The sequence below is a fragment of the Microcaecilia unicolor genome, chromosome 2 (assembly GCF_901765095.1).
Source record: "Microcaecilia unicolor chromosome 2, aMicUni1.1, whole genome shotgun sequence".
Classification (NCBI taxonomy): Eukaryota; Metazoa; Chordata; class Amphibia; order Gymnophiona; family Siphonopidae; genus Microcaecilia; species Microcaecilia unicolor.
Window position 1 is genome coordinate 16,285,636 of NC_044032.1, and position 18,025 is coordinate 16,303,660.

Sequence of the window (18,025 nt, forward strand, 5' to 3'; positions counted from 1 at the left end):
CTTTGCAACCTCAGATGGATAAAAAGAATAATACAATGTCTTTCTTTTGATATACAGATTTTTATTTATGTAAATTATTTATAGTCTGAACCTTGAAACATTGATACAGAATACAGATATCATCGGAGATGAAGAAATGCTTCTTTACCTTTCCACAGTTCAGGGCTGTTTGTCGTTATTTGGGTTTCCCTTCTCAGAAGACTTTGCATATGGGAGGTTTTTCCTTTCCAAATAAGTTTTGATAGAATACTAACTAGCTTTTATATAGATGTAAGGGAAAGGAAATAGGGACCATACTAAATATATCATTTATTTTTGGAGTGAGTACCATCTGAATGGCTTCTGCTCTGCCCCACCAATTGAGGAAGGGAGGGGTCCATTTCTCAATCTTATGTTTCACCATTTTAAGGATGAACTCCATGTTGAATTAGATGGTTTGTTCCAAGCTGGGACCATACCAAATGCCTAGATATTTAAGTTTATCAAGTTCCCATTTGAATGGAAAATTGCTGATGTTTCCTAGTGAATTTGGATAATAGCATTAGGACAAATTTCGTCCAGTTAATCCATAGCTGCCGAGAGAGGGGGGGGAATTCCCCAGGCCCAGGCCTCCGGGGAGGGTGGCGCAGGGGTCTCTCTCTGTCTCCTGCTCCTGACGGCACCCAGGTGATCGCATCCCGACAGGAGCAGGAGAGAGAACTCCAGCGCCGGGCCCCCCTTGCATTGCCTGCCTAGCAGTTGCTGGGCCCTCAGGCCACGCATGCTCAGTTTTGAGACTGAGCATGTGCGACCTGAGGAATGCAGCTGCAGGGGCAGGCAATGCTGGGCAGAGGAAGGAGCCGTGCTGCCTGCAGATGGCGTTGCCAGCCAAGATACTTAGGGTGGGCGGCGGTGGTGATGATGATTTTGGGGAGGGGGCAGCAGTGGTGATGACGATTTTGGGGAGGGGGCAGCAGCGGTGATGACGATTCTGCCCCGGGCCCAGCTCAGTTTATCGGCAGCCCTGAGTTAATCTGAGAGAAAAGAAAAAGAATCTATGCAGGTGAGAACTGTGGGTAAAGATTGTACAGTGGTATATATCAAAATATCATCCGCACAGATGGATAATTTGTAATGATTTTCCTGTGAGATGATCCCTTCTGTTTGTACTTGGCAAGGCGAAGAGTTCTAAGGCTAGATTGAACTATCTAAAGCAAAAGGAGGTATTAATTTTCCAGACTTTAAACTTACCATACAGCTCTTCAGGCCTCTCAAGCTATCAAATGGTTTGATTTTTCTTTTTAGATCCCCAGATGGGGAACCATGTTTTGAAAGATTGACACATAATTCTTGGATTGTTTACTAGAGTGTGGATGTGATTCTCCTCCAAACCTTTTCGATTGTTAACATACAAGCGCTTCACCATTGCTCCTTATCACCTCCAACTTCTTCCCACCATGAACAAATTTTCTTTTCCCAAAGGGTTACTTATTTTGAAGTCCACTTCAACACTTTTAAAAGACCTCCTGAAGAAATCCAACCTGAAAGATCACTCTCTCTCGTCAAAATACAAAACTCTTACTTAAACTGGAAAATTTGGAAAAACACTGACATATGGTCTGTTACTCAACTCATGGAAACATGCTCCTTTATCCCCTTTGACTCCCTAGCTGAAAAATATAATCTTCTCCTTATGGAAAACTCAAACTGGATTTTTCTTATCACCCATCTCTCCTCTCTTTTTGGAAAATTAAAAATGTACATCCCTAAAGTTCACTTTTTCTTAGTGGGTTCATATACTACTTAACTCGTTGAAAACCGCCTCCACGATTTACAAAGCACTATGCGAGGCACAGCTCTCCTCAAACCGCATACTGAAAGGCCGATGGGAAAACACTTTGCACATTTCCACTAATACAGTAAATTGGTATGACTTCTGGTCGAAAATGCTTAGATCCACTCTTTCAGCTTCTATTATACAATCATTAGTTTTTATAATATACACGATCCTACTGGACACCAGTGAAAATGTCCAAAATATCTACTACTTCCACGTCTATTAACTGCTGGTCATGCCAACAAGACCCGGATGATTTCTCTCATCTCATAAGTACATAAGTATTGCCATACTGGGAAAGACCAAAGGTCCATCGAGCCCAGCATCCTGTTTCCAACAGTGGCCAATCCAGGTCACAAATACCCGGCAAGATCCCAAAAATGTACAAAACATTTTATATTGCTTATCCCAGAAATAGTGGATTTTCCCAAGTCCATTTAATAACGGTCTATGGACTTTTCCTTTACGAAGCCGTCCAAACCTTTTTTAAACTCTGCTAAGCTAACCACCTTTACCACATTCTCTGGCAACGAATTCCAGAGTTTAATTACACATTGAGTGAAGAAAATCTTTCTCCGATTCGTTTTAAAGTTACTACATTGTAGCTTCATCGCATGCCCCCTAGTCCTAGTATTTTTGGAAAGCGTGAACAGACGCTTCACATCTACCCATTCAACTCCACTCATTATTTTATAGACCTCTATCATATCTCCCCTTAGCCGCCTTTTCTCCAAGGTGAAGAGCCCTAGCCACTTTAGCCTTTCCTCATAGGGAAGTTGTCCCATCCCCTTTATCTCATGTTCTATTGTCCCAATGTCCGGAACTTCTGGACAGGACTAAGGGAAAGAATACTCCCTATTGCACCCTTAGAACATAAAATAGATATTTCACTGGGAACTGTCATCTTAAAATCTTCTCATCTGAATCTAAGTATACCTGATAATCACATTAGATTAATATACTGATATCTATCACCATACATCTCATAGTTTTACATTGGAAGGACAATTCGAAACTTCACTTTAATGAATGATGGTCTCTCATACGTGCGATTTGAAGCTTTAAATGGCCTTTGCACTCATAATGTAATTCACGTTCAAAAACTTTGGGCTCCTTTTGATGTCTGTTGTGACAATCTTCAGACTACTGAATGACAATTTAATACCCTTTCTTTTCTGGTGATGGGGATGTTGTTTATCTTTAAATTTGTTATAACTAACTATAAACTATTCAATAAAACATAGTAAAAATAAAAGACTTTACATTAGTTACATCAAAACTGGACTACTGCAATGTTACCTATTCTGGGGCCTCTTTGTATCGGTTGAAACACCTGAAGACTGTTAGAATTTTGTGTCACACTTGGAAATATGACCACATTACTCCCTTGTTGATGCGTCACTGGCTTCCTCTTTCTTATTGGAAAAGAAGTTAAAATTCTCACACTGACTCATAAAGTGTTGTATAGTGATGTTATCTCTCCTCATTGACCATCCTCCATGTTCCGGTTTAGGGTGCATGATGGCCATCTCTTTCTCCCGACAGTATCACAAGCTCACCTGGGCTCCACTAGGGAATCTCCTGTCCATTTTAGTACCCATTCTCTCTAGAACTCACTTTTCATCTTGAGGCTTCCTTCCCCAGGATTAAATCTGCTCTCAAAACTCATGTTTTGTCAGGCCTTTCCTTCTGCAGTCCATGGTGAGCAACCTGCCAAGCCATGAAATCTGCTGATCTTTCTAACAGTTCCTTTCCTGTACAGTAACGGCATTCTTGTCCTTGAGATGTTTTTATTGTAAAACCACTTTGCTGCATGTGGATAGGAAAGTAAATGTCGGCAGATAAATACCTTCACAGTCCATCCAGTCTGGCCAAAAAGGTGACCGGAGTTGTATCTGGGACTCTATACTGGTTCCACTTCATTATGACTAGTTTAGTTGATTATGGCTTAATATACCGCCTTTCATACAATCAAACATTTCACAATAAAATTATAAAAGCACAAAATAGGGGAAAAGGGACTCCAACTAAAAAGATTCAAGAGAAATTAGCGAGAGCTAGAAAATAGAGAAAGAATAGATATGGCCAGCCAGCCCCACCCAACACAGGGGTCAACAGAAAAAGCTTTTGTAAATAAGTTGAGTATTCAAGGCTACTTTAAAATCTTGGTAAGACTGCTCGAGGTGAAGGGCAAAAGGCAAGGAATTCAACAGGGATAGTCTTAAGAAGGAAAAGGCAGAGTGACGAGTGCATAAGTATTGCCATACTGGGACAGACCAAAGGTCCATCAAGCCCAGCATCCTGTTTCCAACAGTGGTCGATCCAGGTCACAACTACCTGGCAACAACCCAAAACAATACAATACATCTTATGCTGCTTGTCCCAGAAATAAGCAGTGGATTTTCCCAAGTCAAGTTCACCATGTAACCCCAAATCCTTCTGTAACACCAAATGTCTATTTTCTTCTTATTTCCACAATTCATGATATATTGTAAGCCACATTGAGCCTGCAAAGAGGTGGGGAAATGTGGGATACAAATGCAAAGGTAACACAAACCTTTGGGAACAACTCCGCTCAATTGTATAAAGCAACAACCTGCAGGAACAGCGGGTGATGGTTGTAAATTGCGAGATAAATATTTTAATTACGGAGGGGAAGAAGACCTCAGACCCGTGACAATTTCTTGATCAATAAGATCACTTTAATATAGTCACTTCTGTATAATCACTGGTCTTTCTGCCAACCTCCTCCTTAGATGTACAATTCATGCGCTTTAACATATATAAATATTCTAAAACTGAATCAAAAAATAAACCACAGCTACTAAAAATCAGGGGTGATCAACATACCCCTTCAAAAAAGCTGTGCTTGTTAACAGACACTGCTCTGGATCAAAGTGCAACAGCCACCCCTGATTTTTAGGTTTTTTCCACAGTTCGATGCAGAGGGGTTCTCTCTCCCTGATGAAGCCCCAGGTGGCGAAACGGGACCGTTGGGGAGACCCTTAACCAAACAATAATAATCTAAGTAGCTTTGGTTTATTTTTTGATTCAGTTTTAGAATATTTATATATGTTAAAGCGCATGAATTGTACATCTAAGGAGGAGGTTGGCAGAAAGACCAGTGATTATACAGAAGTGACTATATTAAAGTGATCTTATTGATCAAGAAATTGTCACGGGTCTGAGCTCTTCTTCCCCTCCGTAATTGAAATATTTATCTCACAATTTACAACCATCACCCGCTGTTCCTGCAGGTTGTTGCTTTATACAATTGAGCGGAGTTGTTCCCAAAGGTTTGTGTTACCTTTGCATTTGTATCCCACATTTCCCCACCTCTTTGCAGGCTCAATGTGGCTTACAATATATCATGAATTGTGGAAATAAGAAGAAAATAGACATTTGGTGTTACAGAAGGATTTGGGGTTACATGGTGAACTTGACTTGGGAAAATCCACTGCTTATTTCTGGGACAAGCAGCATAAAATGTATTGTACTGTTTTGGGATGTTGCCAGGTAGTTGTGACCTGGATTGACCACTGTTGGAAACAGGATACTGGCTTGATGGACCTTTGGTCTGTCCCAGTATGGCATTATTTATACACTTAAAAAGAGATTTGGTTTAAAAGGACAGTAACCTCGTCTGAATCCAGACTGGAAACTGTCCAAACAAGGAGGGCCCATCTAGATAATCAGTAAATGAAGAAACTTTTTCAATACACGGCAAGAAAGGTGAAATTGGGTGACATTCCGAATACCTGACCCTCATTCTGTGAAAATTATCTCTGTAAAACCAGTAAAATATATGAATATGTTAAGTCTCTTATCACATCTGATTTACAGAGATTATATCACTGTGCCTCATGCACCTCTAATCATGTGTGCTTTTTTGGACTGTGTTCAAACAGTGGTATGGAAGTGTCTAAAGGATATTGAGCTGGGAGAAGTTAGAGAAAAGAGGTCCATGCATGCTTTGCTCATTATGCCCCCGATTGAGAAGCAGCAAGATGGAGAGCTTGAAGAAAGGGGGGAGGAATTGAAAGCAGTGTTAAGAAAACAAGAGATTAAATCAAGCTGGACCCACTTTTACAGCTGAAGAAATGGCCTCTGGTTTCCTCTTGATGGTCCATCTGTATCTCAGTTGTGCAAGCAGCTCCATCACCAAAGAATAAAGAGCTGAACCTCTTGCAGGAGGACAGTCCATGAAATCTGTGAGCACACGTGGTAGCCATACAAGACAAGCTGCGGTTAAGGGCCAGCATTTCTCCTTTGTTGGCAAAGCCCCACACAGATGGATAGAGGTCTATCTTCGTTTGTCCTGAATGTGCCTCGTCTTGGGTCCTCCTTCACTTATTAAAGGCTGGTTACTCTGGTTCCTCCCACTGTTTTAGGTGTTGCACCTCTGGAGCTTCTCTGTCAGAATCAATCCCTTCTCCTGAACGTAATTTTCTCTTTCCTCAATTTTGTCTGATCCATGAACCACAGCCTGGGGTTAAAGACTGCAAGCAGAGTCAACTCTCACAACCTGCTTCTGACACAAGCACTTTTGATGAACTGAACATCTGCCAATGTTACTTCAGTACAAAAGGGCATCACACTTAATATTGCCAAATTCCAGTTGGCTGACCTAGCCAGTGTTATCTAAGAACTTGGAAGCCAGAAGTATCCCCTCTGCCGTTCCTCCATCCCTAGCAGTCATTTGGAGATAAGCATGAGGTCTGAAATACAGCACACAATCATAGAAGCAAGAAATATAATAGGTTTTCCAGTCTCCCTAATTCCGCTACTGGTGGAAAAGGATCCATTTGAGCACTAGAAATGATTTGTTAATTGAACTTTCCCTTGATCCTAAGATCCCTCCTCTTTCTTCCATGAGGGCTTCCCGCTTAGAATGGAAGCCTAAGAAAGGGAAATGGAGAAGCCACTGTGGGGTCCATAAGCTTTACAAATTAACAGAAAGCATTTGGCAAAGTATCTCATGAACAATTCCTCAGGATATTAAAAAGTCATGGGATAGGAGGCAGTGTCCTATTGGTTAAAAGACAGAATCTCTCATACCCCCTCCTCCTGCTTTCACCCTCTCCCTAGCCTAATGGTTAGTGCAGTGGGCTTTGATCCTGGTCACCTGGGTTTGATCCCCACTGCAGCTCCTTGTGACCCTTGGCAAGTCACTTAACCCTCCATTGCCCCAGGTACAAAAAACTTAGACTGAGAGCCCCCTAGGGACAGAGAAATGTGTACAGTGTTGTGTATGTCTAGTAGTGCTACAGAAAGTATTAGTATTAGTAAAACAGAAAGTAGGCTTAAATGGTCAATATTCTCAATGGAGAAGGGTAAATAGTGGAGTTCCCCAGGTATCTGTCATATTTATAAATGACCTGGAAACAGGAACAAGTAGTGAAGTCATCAAATTTGCTGATGACACTTTTTAAAGTTATTCAAAATTGTTAAAACTACATGAGTGAGAACTTCCAGGAGGACCTTATGGGACTGGGTATCCAATTGCACAGTAAACGACAGCAGATAAGAACCCGCTTGGTCTACCCTCAGACACGTACAACACCAATGGAAGAAATTTGCAACTTGGTCCAAGTAGAGAAAAATGCAATTGTACTATAAAACCAAAATGTTCACTCAAATAGTTCCAAAACTTTTAGTTTTTCACATTTTTATAAACCACCTTTGTTATATTGGTCATAATCAAGCATATGGATAAAAAAAAGCCAGCATTTGAAACGTGGACAAAGCATCCCACCAGTACCTTATTATGTAAGTGGAGGAGTGGCCTAGTGGTTAGAGCACGGGTCTTGCAATCCAGAGGTGGCCAGTGCAAATCCCGCTGTTGCTCCTTGTGATCTTGGGCAAGTCACTTAACCCTCCATTGCCTCTGGTACAAACTTAGATTGTGAGCCCTCTTGGGACAGAGAAATATCCAGTGTACCTGAATGTAACTCACCTTGAGCTACTACTGAAAAAGGGGTGAGCAAAATAAATAAATAGCATTTATTGGCCCAGTGTCAATATCAAGGATAGATGCCATGAGCAATACAACACTGTGCGATGACAGAGCAGGGGAACCCTGCATAGTCTCAGTTACGACGCTGCATCTCACAGTGTTGTATTGGCCATGGCGTCTTATCATTGATATTGTTGCCGGGCCGATAAGTACTACTTATCTATTTGTTCTTACATGATAAGTTGCTGGTGGGATGCTTTATGTCTACATTTCAAACGATGGCTTTTTAGATCCATATGTTCGACTATGATAAATATGACGGCTTATGAAACATTAAAAAACTAAAACAATTTTGAAAATATTTGAGTGTGCATTTTGGTTTCGTAGCACGATTGCACTTTTCTCTACTTTGGAGCAAATTGACCGATGAAAGAAGTGCAAATTTCTCCCTTTAGCAGTTGTTTATGATGACCGTCCCGTGTCCGAGGGCATTTACTCCTTAAATTGAGAGGAAAAAGAAAAGGGCACGTTTCCCTGTAACACAGCCAGCTGCAAACTATGCCAAAACATTTCACAAGACCCCACAGTCATTCACAAGGGAAAAATAGTTAACATAAAGGACTATTTTACATGCTCATCTTCCAATGTGGTATATATCATTCAGTGTAAGAAATGTAACGAAGGATGCTATATTGGAGAAACAGGCCAGATGCTTAAGACAAGATTCAATCTGCACAGACATCACATGAAAATAGCAGGTGCCAATCAAGCCCCCACCCCTGTGGGCCAACACTTCACAAGACCAGAACAAGGCACCAGTGATTTCACAGTAAGAATACTGAAAGGTAATTTTAAAACAATACAGGAACGTAAGACCTTTGAAATAAGAATGATTGAATATTTTGACACCCAACAAACAGGACTTAATGAGGATCTGGGTTTTCTAACTCATTATAAAACATAAATCTGTATTTCTCTGTTTATTACCCTCCTCTCACCTACCAACACCCATTCTGTTAGAATATCAATGAAATGCTTTGATGTCCCCATGCATACCTCCTACCCACCCCCACCCTCCCACTCTGTTAGACTGTCAAAGTAATGCTTTGATGTTTCTCTCATATATACTATCTGCTACCTCATTTGCTTATTTCCGATCTGATGAAGAAGGGCAACCTTTGAAAGCTAATCAAGAAATGTATTAAGTTATTATGTCCAATAAAAAAGGTATCATCTTATTTTCTTTTCCATGTTTTATTTTGTTTGATTTCTATTGATAACTCCTTAAATTGAAATTTGTGCTTTCTCCTGGTTTATGTTTGAAGCTTACATTAGTTTACCAGCGAGTTGTTTCGATTATTTTTTGTTGTTTTTTTTGTTTGTTTGTTTTTAATTATACAACAAATTCAAAAGGAAACACAACAGAATTAAATACACAATAAAGCTGAGTTCAAATCATAATGTTAGTCCGCAGTTGAAAGAAAAGGGTCTAAAGATTTCCATTTTTGAAGACCAGCTTTATGACTAAGAATGGAAATTACTGCAGACTGCTCGTATTTTTGTACAGTAAACTCCAGTTCCACCAAACCACCACATTTACTTGGGAATTGTCTTTCCAGTGCGAAATGACCAGTTTCAATGGATTATTTGTATTGATAAGATAAAGACCCGCATGGTCCATCCAGTCTGCTCAACTAGGCCGCAGAACTGCACCGACCAGTCTTTTCGGGTTACACTGCTTCATGAGTGAACACTGCCATCATAACTAGCTGGCAATTTGTTACCAATCCTATTGAGAGGACTAATCACAGTTACCCGGCCCCAGGTAGAGAGCGGCCAATAAGAAGGGTCCCATCCTCCCTCTCACAGATCCAAATTCTTAGTCCAAGATAACACTGAAAGAATAGGACACAAGGCTCAGATATTATAGAAAAGCTGGCTTATTACAAATATTGGTAGCAGTACACTTAATTATCTTGTAGCTGTAAGTGTCAGTCAGAGACAATGCACTTATGCAGAACCACCCAAAACAATGGTAAACCTTTCAAGATAACACACACTGGCACTTAGTCCTGAATTATTAGGACTCCTGACACCCTAGGCGCTATAAAACAAAAGAGAGAGGTGCAATTTGACCAATGGAAAAGGTTCCCCCACACTCAAGAACTTTGGAACAGAAGCCAATCATGGAGTTGATGAAGGAAGCAGGCAGCAAAGCTGGGATGGCAGACACTTTCTTTCTCTGGATGGTTGGTCAGTAGCAGATGGTCCCAGTTGGTCAGCAGGTAAGCTCTCCCCAACCAGGCAAGAGTATGCAAGCAGGTGAAGCCACAGATTAACGAGCCTTCATCATGTGGATGGCTCAGGCCAGCTGATACCAGCTCTCGCGTGAACTGCCCAAGATAACAGAGCCAACTAGCTATTATGCTTATGGAAGAGGTTCTTATACCCCTTTCCTCTGGTTTAGTGCCATGTTGACTATTTATTGGGATTTATTAACCGCCTTTATGAAGAGATTCACCCAAGGCAATGACTAGAATAAAAGTCTGTTTTCCAGTGTTGTGTCTTTAGGGGACCAAACTGATTTCTTCTGCCCATGAAGTCCACCAGCTCTGTAAACAAGGTTGTTACTGAAAGTTACTTTGCCTTGCTCAGGCCTTGATGAATCAGCAATGGGCCTGAGGTCTGAGAACAAACCTCTGCATTGGAACCGATACTGGCCTAAGCCTCTTTCCAAAAATACGAAGACTAGGGGGCACACAATGAAGCTACAAAGTAGTAAATTTAAAATGAATCAGAGAAAATATTTCTTTTTTTTTTTTTGTTACATTTGTAGCCTGCGCTTTCCCACTCATGGCAGGCTCAATGTGGCTTACATATTATATACAGGTACTTATTTGTACCTGGGGCAATGGAGGGTTAAGTGACTTACCCAGAGTCACAAGGAGCTGCCTGTGCCTGAAGTGGGAATCAAACTCAGTTCCTCAGTTCCCCAGGACCAAAGTCCACCACTCTAACCACTAGGCCACTCCACTCTTCACTCAATGTGTCATTAAACTCTGGAATTGGTTGCCAGAGAATGTAGTAAAAGCAGTTAACTTGCGTATGTCTAGTAGCGCTATAGAAATGATAAGTAGTAGTAGTCACCATCCGCCGTGCATCCCAGTAGTCTGCCCACTTGCCAAGCCAAGAACACAACTCCTCCGCAGCTTTATACAGGAAATTTTAATAACATTAACCATAATTATTGATTTCCAAGATAGGCCTTTCCTCAGGAGTCATAGCATTTAACAACTCAGTTCATATAGAGCTCAAGGTAGAGCCTCCAGTCACAAAGCCCTATTATCTCTGGCACTCAAGTCCTTAAGCGTATGTCTCCCACAGAGTTCAATACAGTCTTTTAAGGAAACCCCTGTGCTTGGATAAAGCTCCACCAGCAGCCCAGTATATCCACATGAGCCTTAATAAAGTTCATTCCCTAAGCACAGTCTTTTAAGGAAAACTCCTTCACTTGAATAAAGTTCATTCATTTAGTACAGTCTTTTCACTCAAGCTTTCTATGCCCTCACCTCAGCAAATATCCTGAGGTTAAGGGGACCCCCACCCTTTCACATACCAGCCCTTGAACACCTGGTATCCACTCACTTGGGTCTGGCTTGAGTACAAAGTCCAGCTTCTTTTATCCTTTCAAACAAATTCAAATACTTGCAGCATGCCCCTGGCAGGTTCAGGCATCCACACTTCCAAGGTTCCCCCCCTTTACGGTACCCTCCTCCACCTTTGACTAAACTATCCATCAAAGATGCTTCTCTCCCTTTACCTTTGCCAGGGCCGAAATGTCCATGGGTTCCCTCCCCAGGCTCTGCATCCACCCTTTGAATCTCACTCTCTCTTCCTCTGCTGGTAACCACTCTGTGTACTCTGCTTCTTCTTCTTCTTCTAAATTGTGAATCCCAGGCAGCTGCCAATCCTTAATATTAGCCTACCTGACAAGGTCCTGGCCCTTGCCCCAGGAACTCTGGGATCTGAAGTCTGGCTTACCCGCCTTGAATGGGCCACGTGACTCCCTCATAGGATCATGGGGCTTGTAGTGCAGTCTAGCCCCTCCCCAGCCATCAGGTGACCTACTCCAGGGAAGCTGGAAGTTGTAGTCCCTCCACTGCTCCTGTAGAGTTTTGCCTTTCCGGCATCTACATTCAGTGTTCCTCACTCTAGATGTGCTGGGTCCTTCACACTTAGCAGGGTTTAAAAATGGTTTGGATAACTTCCTAAAGAAAAGTCCATAAGCCATTATTAAGATATCCCAGAAATAAGCAGTGGATTTTCCCCCAAGTATAAGCAGCATAAAATGTATTGTACTGTTTTGGGATCTTGCCAGGTATTTGTGACCTGGATTGGCCACCGTTGGAAATAGGATACTGGGCTTTATGGACCTTTGGTCTTTCCCAGTATGACAATACTTATGTACTTATATATATTATTAACAGGAGGTGGCGGGAGCGTTGGCCCATTGTCTGGCCTGAAGCCAGTAGGTGGAGCTTGCTACCATACTGAGTCATCCAAAACAATAGCAAATGCTTATTAGAAATAAGGAGCGCCTATGCGTGGACCATTAATTTGCTTTGCTTTGAGTGTATCAAGATGGCGACTACAGCTTGAGCTGTAATTTGCAGCTACATGTGGCCCTAGGTGGGCACAGGCCCGCCCGTTCTTGCCTCAAGCCCACCCTGTCTAGTGGCCCCTAAAACACCTCATTCCTCCCCCTCCCCCTGTTCTAGCAGCACGACATCTGTCTTTCTCTGAATCCCCTCCGTTCTACCTTCAAGCTGTCGCCGCCAGCTATTCCAGTAGGCAACCTGCGTTGGCCCTACAGGCTTCCCTCTACCGCGTCCTGGCCTCGATGACATCATTTCCTGTTTCTTCACTGGTAGGGATGCAGTAGCGGGAAGCCTGCAGGGATTGCTGCCAGCGATGACTCTGAGGTAGACTGGGGAGAAGGGAGGTTTCATAGGGAGACTGGCAAATGCCAAGCAGAGGGGGTGTAGGAGCAGCTGCTGGGCTGCGGACGGAGGGGAAGAAAGATGACGATATATGAGTAGGGGCGGGGTGGATGGGAAGAAAGAGGGAGAGATGGATACACGGGCAGAGGGAAAGTTTAAAACAACCTATGTATATGTACGGGGTGGGGGTGGGAAGGGCCCACCCAGGTTAACTCTGGGCCCACCCGAAATGGCAGGTCTACGCTCCTGGCTTCAACTTTGTCACGTAATGCCTTCTCTTGTCAATTAAACCTCCTTGGGCTTGGATGGTCTTTGACAGCAACTCCAGTCAGTAGTTGGACATCTGGCAAGTAAGTCCACTACCAGACCGATGTCTACAATCTGTTCTGAAAATGGCAAAGACAGGTCAGGATCAAATATACTAAGCATAATAAGCATGGATATTTTATATCACATGAATGTCATATGCTATGTATCTATATCTAGGAGGGGAAGACGTCTTAAGGTTGAAATTTCTTTAGAGAGCAAAATTGTATTCATTAGCAATATGGTTGGTTCATTTATTGATAATGAATGTGACTGTGCTGAGGCCATAATAAAACCAGCCTTCAGACTATTGACATGGTGGTGTGATTGCATCAAATAGAACTTTCCATCTGTAAAAGGTTTGAAATTTCAAACCTTTTACAGACGGAAAAGCCAATAAAAAACAATCTACATTCCGACGATAGTTACGAGAGTCTAATAAGCAGAATGAGGGATGTAAACTCTCCGGCAAATAAAACTAAACAACAGATTTTAAACAATATCCGATCCCTCAAAGGCAGCTTCCCAGTGATACCATTTTTTTTTTATTAAAATAATTTCTAATCCGCACAATCTAAAAGTTTTTAGCAGATTACAAGGGTAATGTACATAATTCCACAATAAATTACAAATATTAAACCACAAGATTTTATCCAATAAACATACGATAAAATTACAAGACAATTCACTTTAGTTAGTTCTGAATCACACCAGTAAGACTCCCTAACACTGCTTTTGCAGGTTCCAGTTCCAGATTCCTTTAACTTGCCCAACTCACCTATACAAAGTGCAACAGGCACATGACATAGAAACATTAAAAACTAGTAAAAAAGGCCTGTTTCTGACACAAATGAAACGGGCGCTAGCAAGGTTTTCCTCGGAGTGTGTATGTTTGAGAGTGTGTGAGAGTGACTGTGTGAGAGAGAGTGAATGTGCGAGTGTGTGTGTGACAGAGAGGTGCACGTGTGTCTGCGAGAGAGTGTGTGTGTGTGAGAATGAGAGTGTGTGCCAGGGGCCCCCCTCCCTCCCTCCCTCCCAGTTCCAGGGTCATTCCTTCCCTCCCTCCGACTTTTAGGGTCGTTCCCTTCCTCCCTCCCTCCGACTTTCAGGGTCCCCCCTCCCTCCAACTCTCAGGGTCCCTCCCTCTGAGTTTCTGGGTCCCTCCCTCCTGAGGAGTCGTGGCGGCTGCCCACACACACCCTCCCATGGGGCTCGGAGGGGCAGCCACGACCGTCGCCTGCTTTCCTCCTCTGCAGCACCGCTCCGACTCCTGAGGTCCCCCCTCTCCCATGCAGGAATGCGCAAGCGCACCTGCGCGCCAGCTCGGCATGCTCTCCGTGGCTCTGCTCCCTCCACTCATGCCCAAGGACTCCGACCTTTCTTTCCCTGCCATTGGTCGGCTACTCCGCCCCTCAACACTTGTTTCTCTTTCAAGCTCCGCCTCTGCCCGTGCCCTGCCCCTTTCGCCCCTTCTCCTCCGGCTCTGGTGTTCTACGTGACATCAGTCAGGACTTCAGAGCCTAGCAGACCAACTCTAAAGAAAGCCACGGACACAGGCAGCCAGACGCATTGAGCGTTGGAGGTGAGAATTATTATACAGGATAAGGCAAATAAAGCCCATATGGTCTATCTCCCTTAGAGATTCTCTACATTAGAGATTTGCCCTACTGGATCTGACCAAAGGTCCATCTAGCCCAGTATCCTGTTTCCAGCAGTGGCCAATCCAAGTCACAAGTACTTGGTAATCCCCAAAAGTAGCAATTTTCCATACACAAGCAGTAGCTTTCCCCAGGTCCACCTTAAAAACGGTTTATTTTATTTATTTATTTATTTGTTGAATTTGTATCCCACATTTCCCCACCTATTTGCAGCCTCAATGTGGCTTACATTGCACCGTGCTGGCAATCGCCAGTTCCGCTATGACAAGTATATAGTGATATTATGGTAGAGATCATGTGTGACAGACACATTATGGAATAGGATAGCAGAAGAGTTATGTTATGTCCATTTCGAGTGTTAGATTCGTTGTGTTGCAGGATTTAAGGCATTTAAGTTGGATCATTCGGATATGGACTTTTCCTCTAGGAATTTGACCAAACCTTTTTTTTTTAAACACAGCTATATAAATAATAAAAATGAATTTATTTTAAAAAATGTATAGTCTGCGATAGCCTGGTCTAGGCCGGTAACAATAAAATATACATGATTTAAATATCAAAGACCAACAAACCAGTGGTGTAGCCAGACCTCTCATTTTGGGCAGGCCCCCCCTTTTTTTGTCCCGCATCTATCTCCCTCTCCTCCGCTCCGGGTTCCAGCATTTGCCCCCTCCCCCACCCCTGTCCCAGCGACTCCTCCCTCAGTCTATCTCAGCATCTTCGCCAGCGGTGGCAGCGACACACAACCGCTGCCACCGCAGGTTTCCCTCCGCTGCTTCCTACCAGAGAGGAAACAGGAAGTGACACGTGAGGGCGGGATGTGACACAGGAAAGCCTGTGGGGCAGATGCAGACAGCGGATGTGCATTGCTGGTGGTGCTGACGAAGGTGCTGAGCCCTGGGCAGGGGATCAAATGCTAGATCTGGAGGGTAGGAGGAAAGCAGAGTGAGGTGGCTACAGCTGAACATTTTTGGTGAGCCAGAGTGGGCCTGAGCCAAGAATGGGTGAGCTTGTGCCCACCCAGACCCACCTGTAGCTACACCACAGCAACAAACATTTTACATCCTCAGCAAGGCAACAGTGACTAAATTCAGCAACTAATCTGTGACACTAAGGTCAGACCTTATTAAGTGCCAAATGCTTTGTCAAAAAAAAACGCTTTCAGTTGTTTCTGAAACTGTAGAACATTAGTACAGATATGCAAGTTCAGCGGAAGTGTATTCCGTAGAACAATATAAAAGATTAATGACTGAAACACTTCTAGTCAGACCTGATGAAAAGTTGGTACATTTAGCCAAAATTTATCTAAAGAGCACCTCGGGGATCTGCACTTGCTCCAGCAATGAGTTCCAGAGCTTACCTGCATGTGGAGTGAAAAAAAATATTTTCTTCTATTTGTTTTAAACGTATTCACAGCGTGTCCCTTAGTCTTTGCACTTTTTGAAAGAGTAAACAATCGATTCACGTTGACCTGTTCCACTCCATTCAGGCTATGACAGGGGCGTAGCTGCTATGGGGCCACGGGGCCCTGGCCCCCCTGCCGACCCTCTCAACTGCTGCTTCCGCCGCCAACCCGCCGTTGCCGTCTGCTACCTTTGCTGGCGGGGGACCCCAACCCCCGTCAGCCGAAGTCTTCTTCCTTCATTTTGTTTCTGACGTCCTGCACGTACAACGTGCAGAATGTCAGACTCAGAAACAGAACGAAGGAAGAAGAGGACCTCGGCTGGCGGGGGTTGGGGTCCCCCGCCAGCAAAGGTCGGCGACGGGTCAAGAGGGTCGTCGGGGGGGGGGGTCAATGTTGGTGGTGCTGCTGCTGGCGGCGCCGGGAGGGCTAAAATGTGCCCTCTCACCTCGGGCTCTAGACCCCCCTCCCGCCGAAGTCCTGCTACGCTCCTGGCCTATGATATACCTCAATCATATCTCTCCTCAGGGCTCTGTTAAGCTACACTAAACACTAGAGTCGTCCATATGTTCCTATGGGCAACTCAGCATTTAGCACACACTAAAAACGTTAACAGGCCTTAATGCTACTTATTTATTTGCTGCATTTGTATCCCACATTTTCCCACCTATTTGCAGGCTCAATGTGGCTTACATTGTTCCGTCATGGCTATCGCCAGTCCAGAGTTAAAGATACAAGTGGTGATACATAAAGAGCATGAATAACATAGTAAAATGAATCAAACAAGTATGAAGAGATCACAATTCGGGACCAGAGAAAAAGTAGTATTGCATTAGGGTTTATATGATGGATCATTGCGGTATGCTTTGATGAAGAGGAAGGTCTTCAGTGATTTCCGAAAGTTGGTTGTCGGGTATTTTTTTCACACCAAATGGTAGTGCATTCCATAGCTGCGTGCTTATGTATGAAAAGTTGGATGCAGGTGTTAATTTGTATTTTAGTCCTTTGCAGCTGTGGAAATGGAGATTCGTTCACAGGATCCCTCCTCTCGGTATCCTTCTCCACCACCGCCAACTCCAGGCTCCGCTCATTCTGCCTCGCCTCACCCTATGCTTGGAACAACCTTCCTGAACTCTTACGCCAAGCCCCCTCCCTGCCCGTCTTCAAGTCTTTGCTTAAAGCCCACCTCTTCAATGCTGCGTTCGGCACCTAACCCTTACCGTTCAGTGAATCCAGACTGCCCCAATTTGACTGCCCCTATCGGACTGACCGTTCACTTGTCTATTAGATTGTAAGCTCTTTGAGCAGGGACTGTCTCTCTTTGTTAAATTGTACAGTGCTGCGTAACCCTAGTAGCGCTCTAGAAATGTTAAGTAGTAGTAGATTCAGGAATGTGCGTGCTGATCTTTTGGTGTTCCTGGGTGGTAAGTCTGTGAGGTCTGACATGTAGACCGGGGCCTCTCCGTAAATGATTTTGTGAACAAGGTTTACTTAGTAAACAGGGCCCTTAACCTCTTTAGCCTTTCCTCATACAAGTCATTCCATCCCCTTAATCATTTTGGTCCCCCTTCTGCGCATCTGTTATAATTCCGCTGTATGATTTTTCAGATAAAGCGACCAGAATTGCGCTCAGTATTATGAACCCCAAGCTCCAAATTCCCAGTGAAATTCCAGTTCCAGTTACCTCCTCCCTGTGAAGTTGGAGAAAGCATCTTCCTGTCAGTACTGTTCCTCCATCAACCCACAGAAGGCAGGTGCGAAGGGCTAAAAATTCAGGGATCAATACTCATCCAGAAGCGCTCGGCGTTTTCCTGACCGCCGCCAGCGTTACATCTGGTAATTCAATGCTGAGCACTGGATTCTGCTAGAGTTCCTCAGAGTCTAATC

At 43.6% G+C, this 18,025-nt stretch overlaps 1 protein-coding gene across 3 annotated transcripts in view; it reads right to left on the bottom strand.

Annotated features, from left to right (window-relative positions):
* The window catches only part of LOC115462795 (long-chain-fatty-acid--CoA ligase ACSBG2-like), a 110,992-nt gene extending 104,646 nt beyond the window's left edge, over window positions 1-6,346 (bottom strand). For all 3 annotated transcript variants that reach the window (XM_030192803.1, XM_030192804.1, XM_030192802.1), the window contains exon 1: window positions 5,901-6,346. In XM_030192803.1, coding sequence (XP_030048663.1) covers window positions 5,901-6,078 — 178 coding nt within the window. In that variant the 5' untranslated portion in view covers window positions 6,079-6,346. The remainder of the gene's footprint in view (window positions 1-5,900) is intronic.
* Between the last annotated feature and the right edge of the window lie 11,679 nt (window positions 6,347-18,025).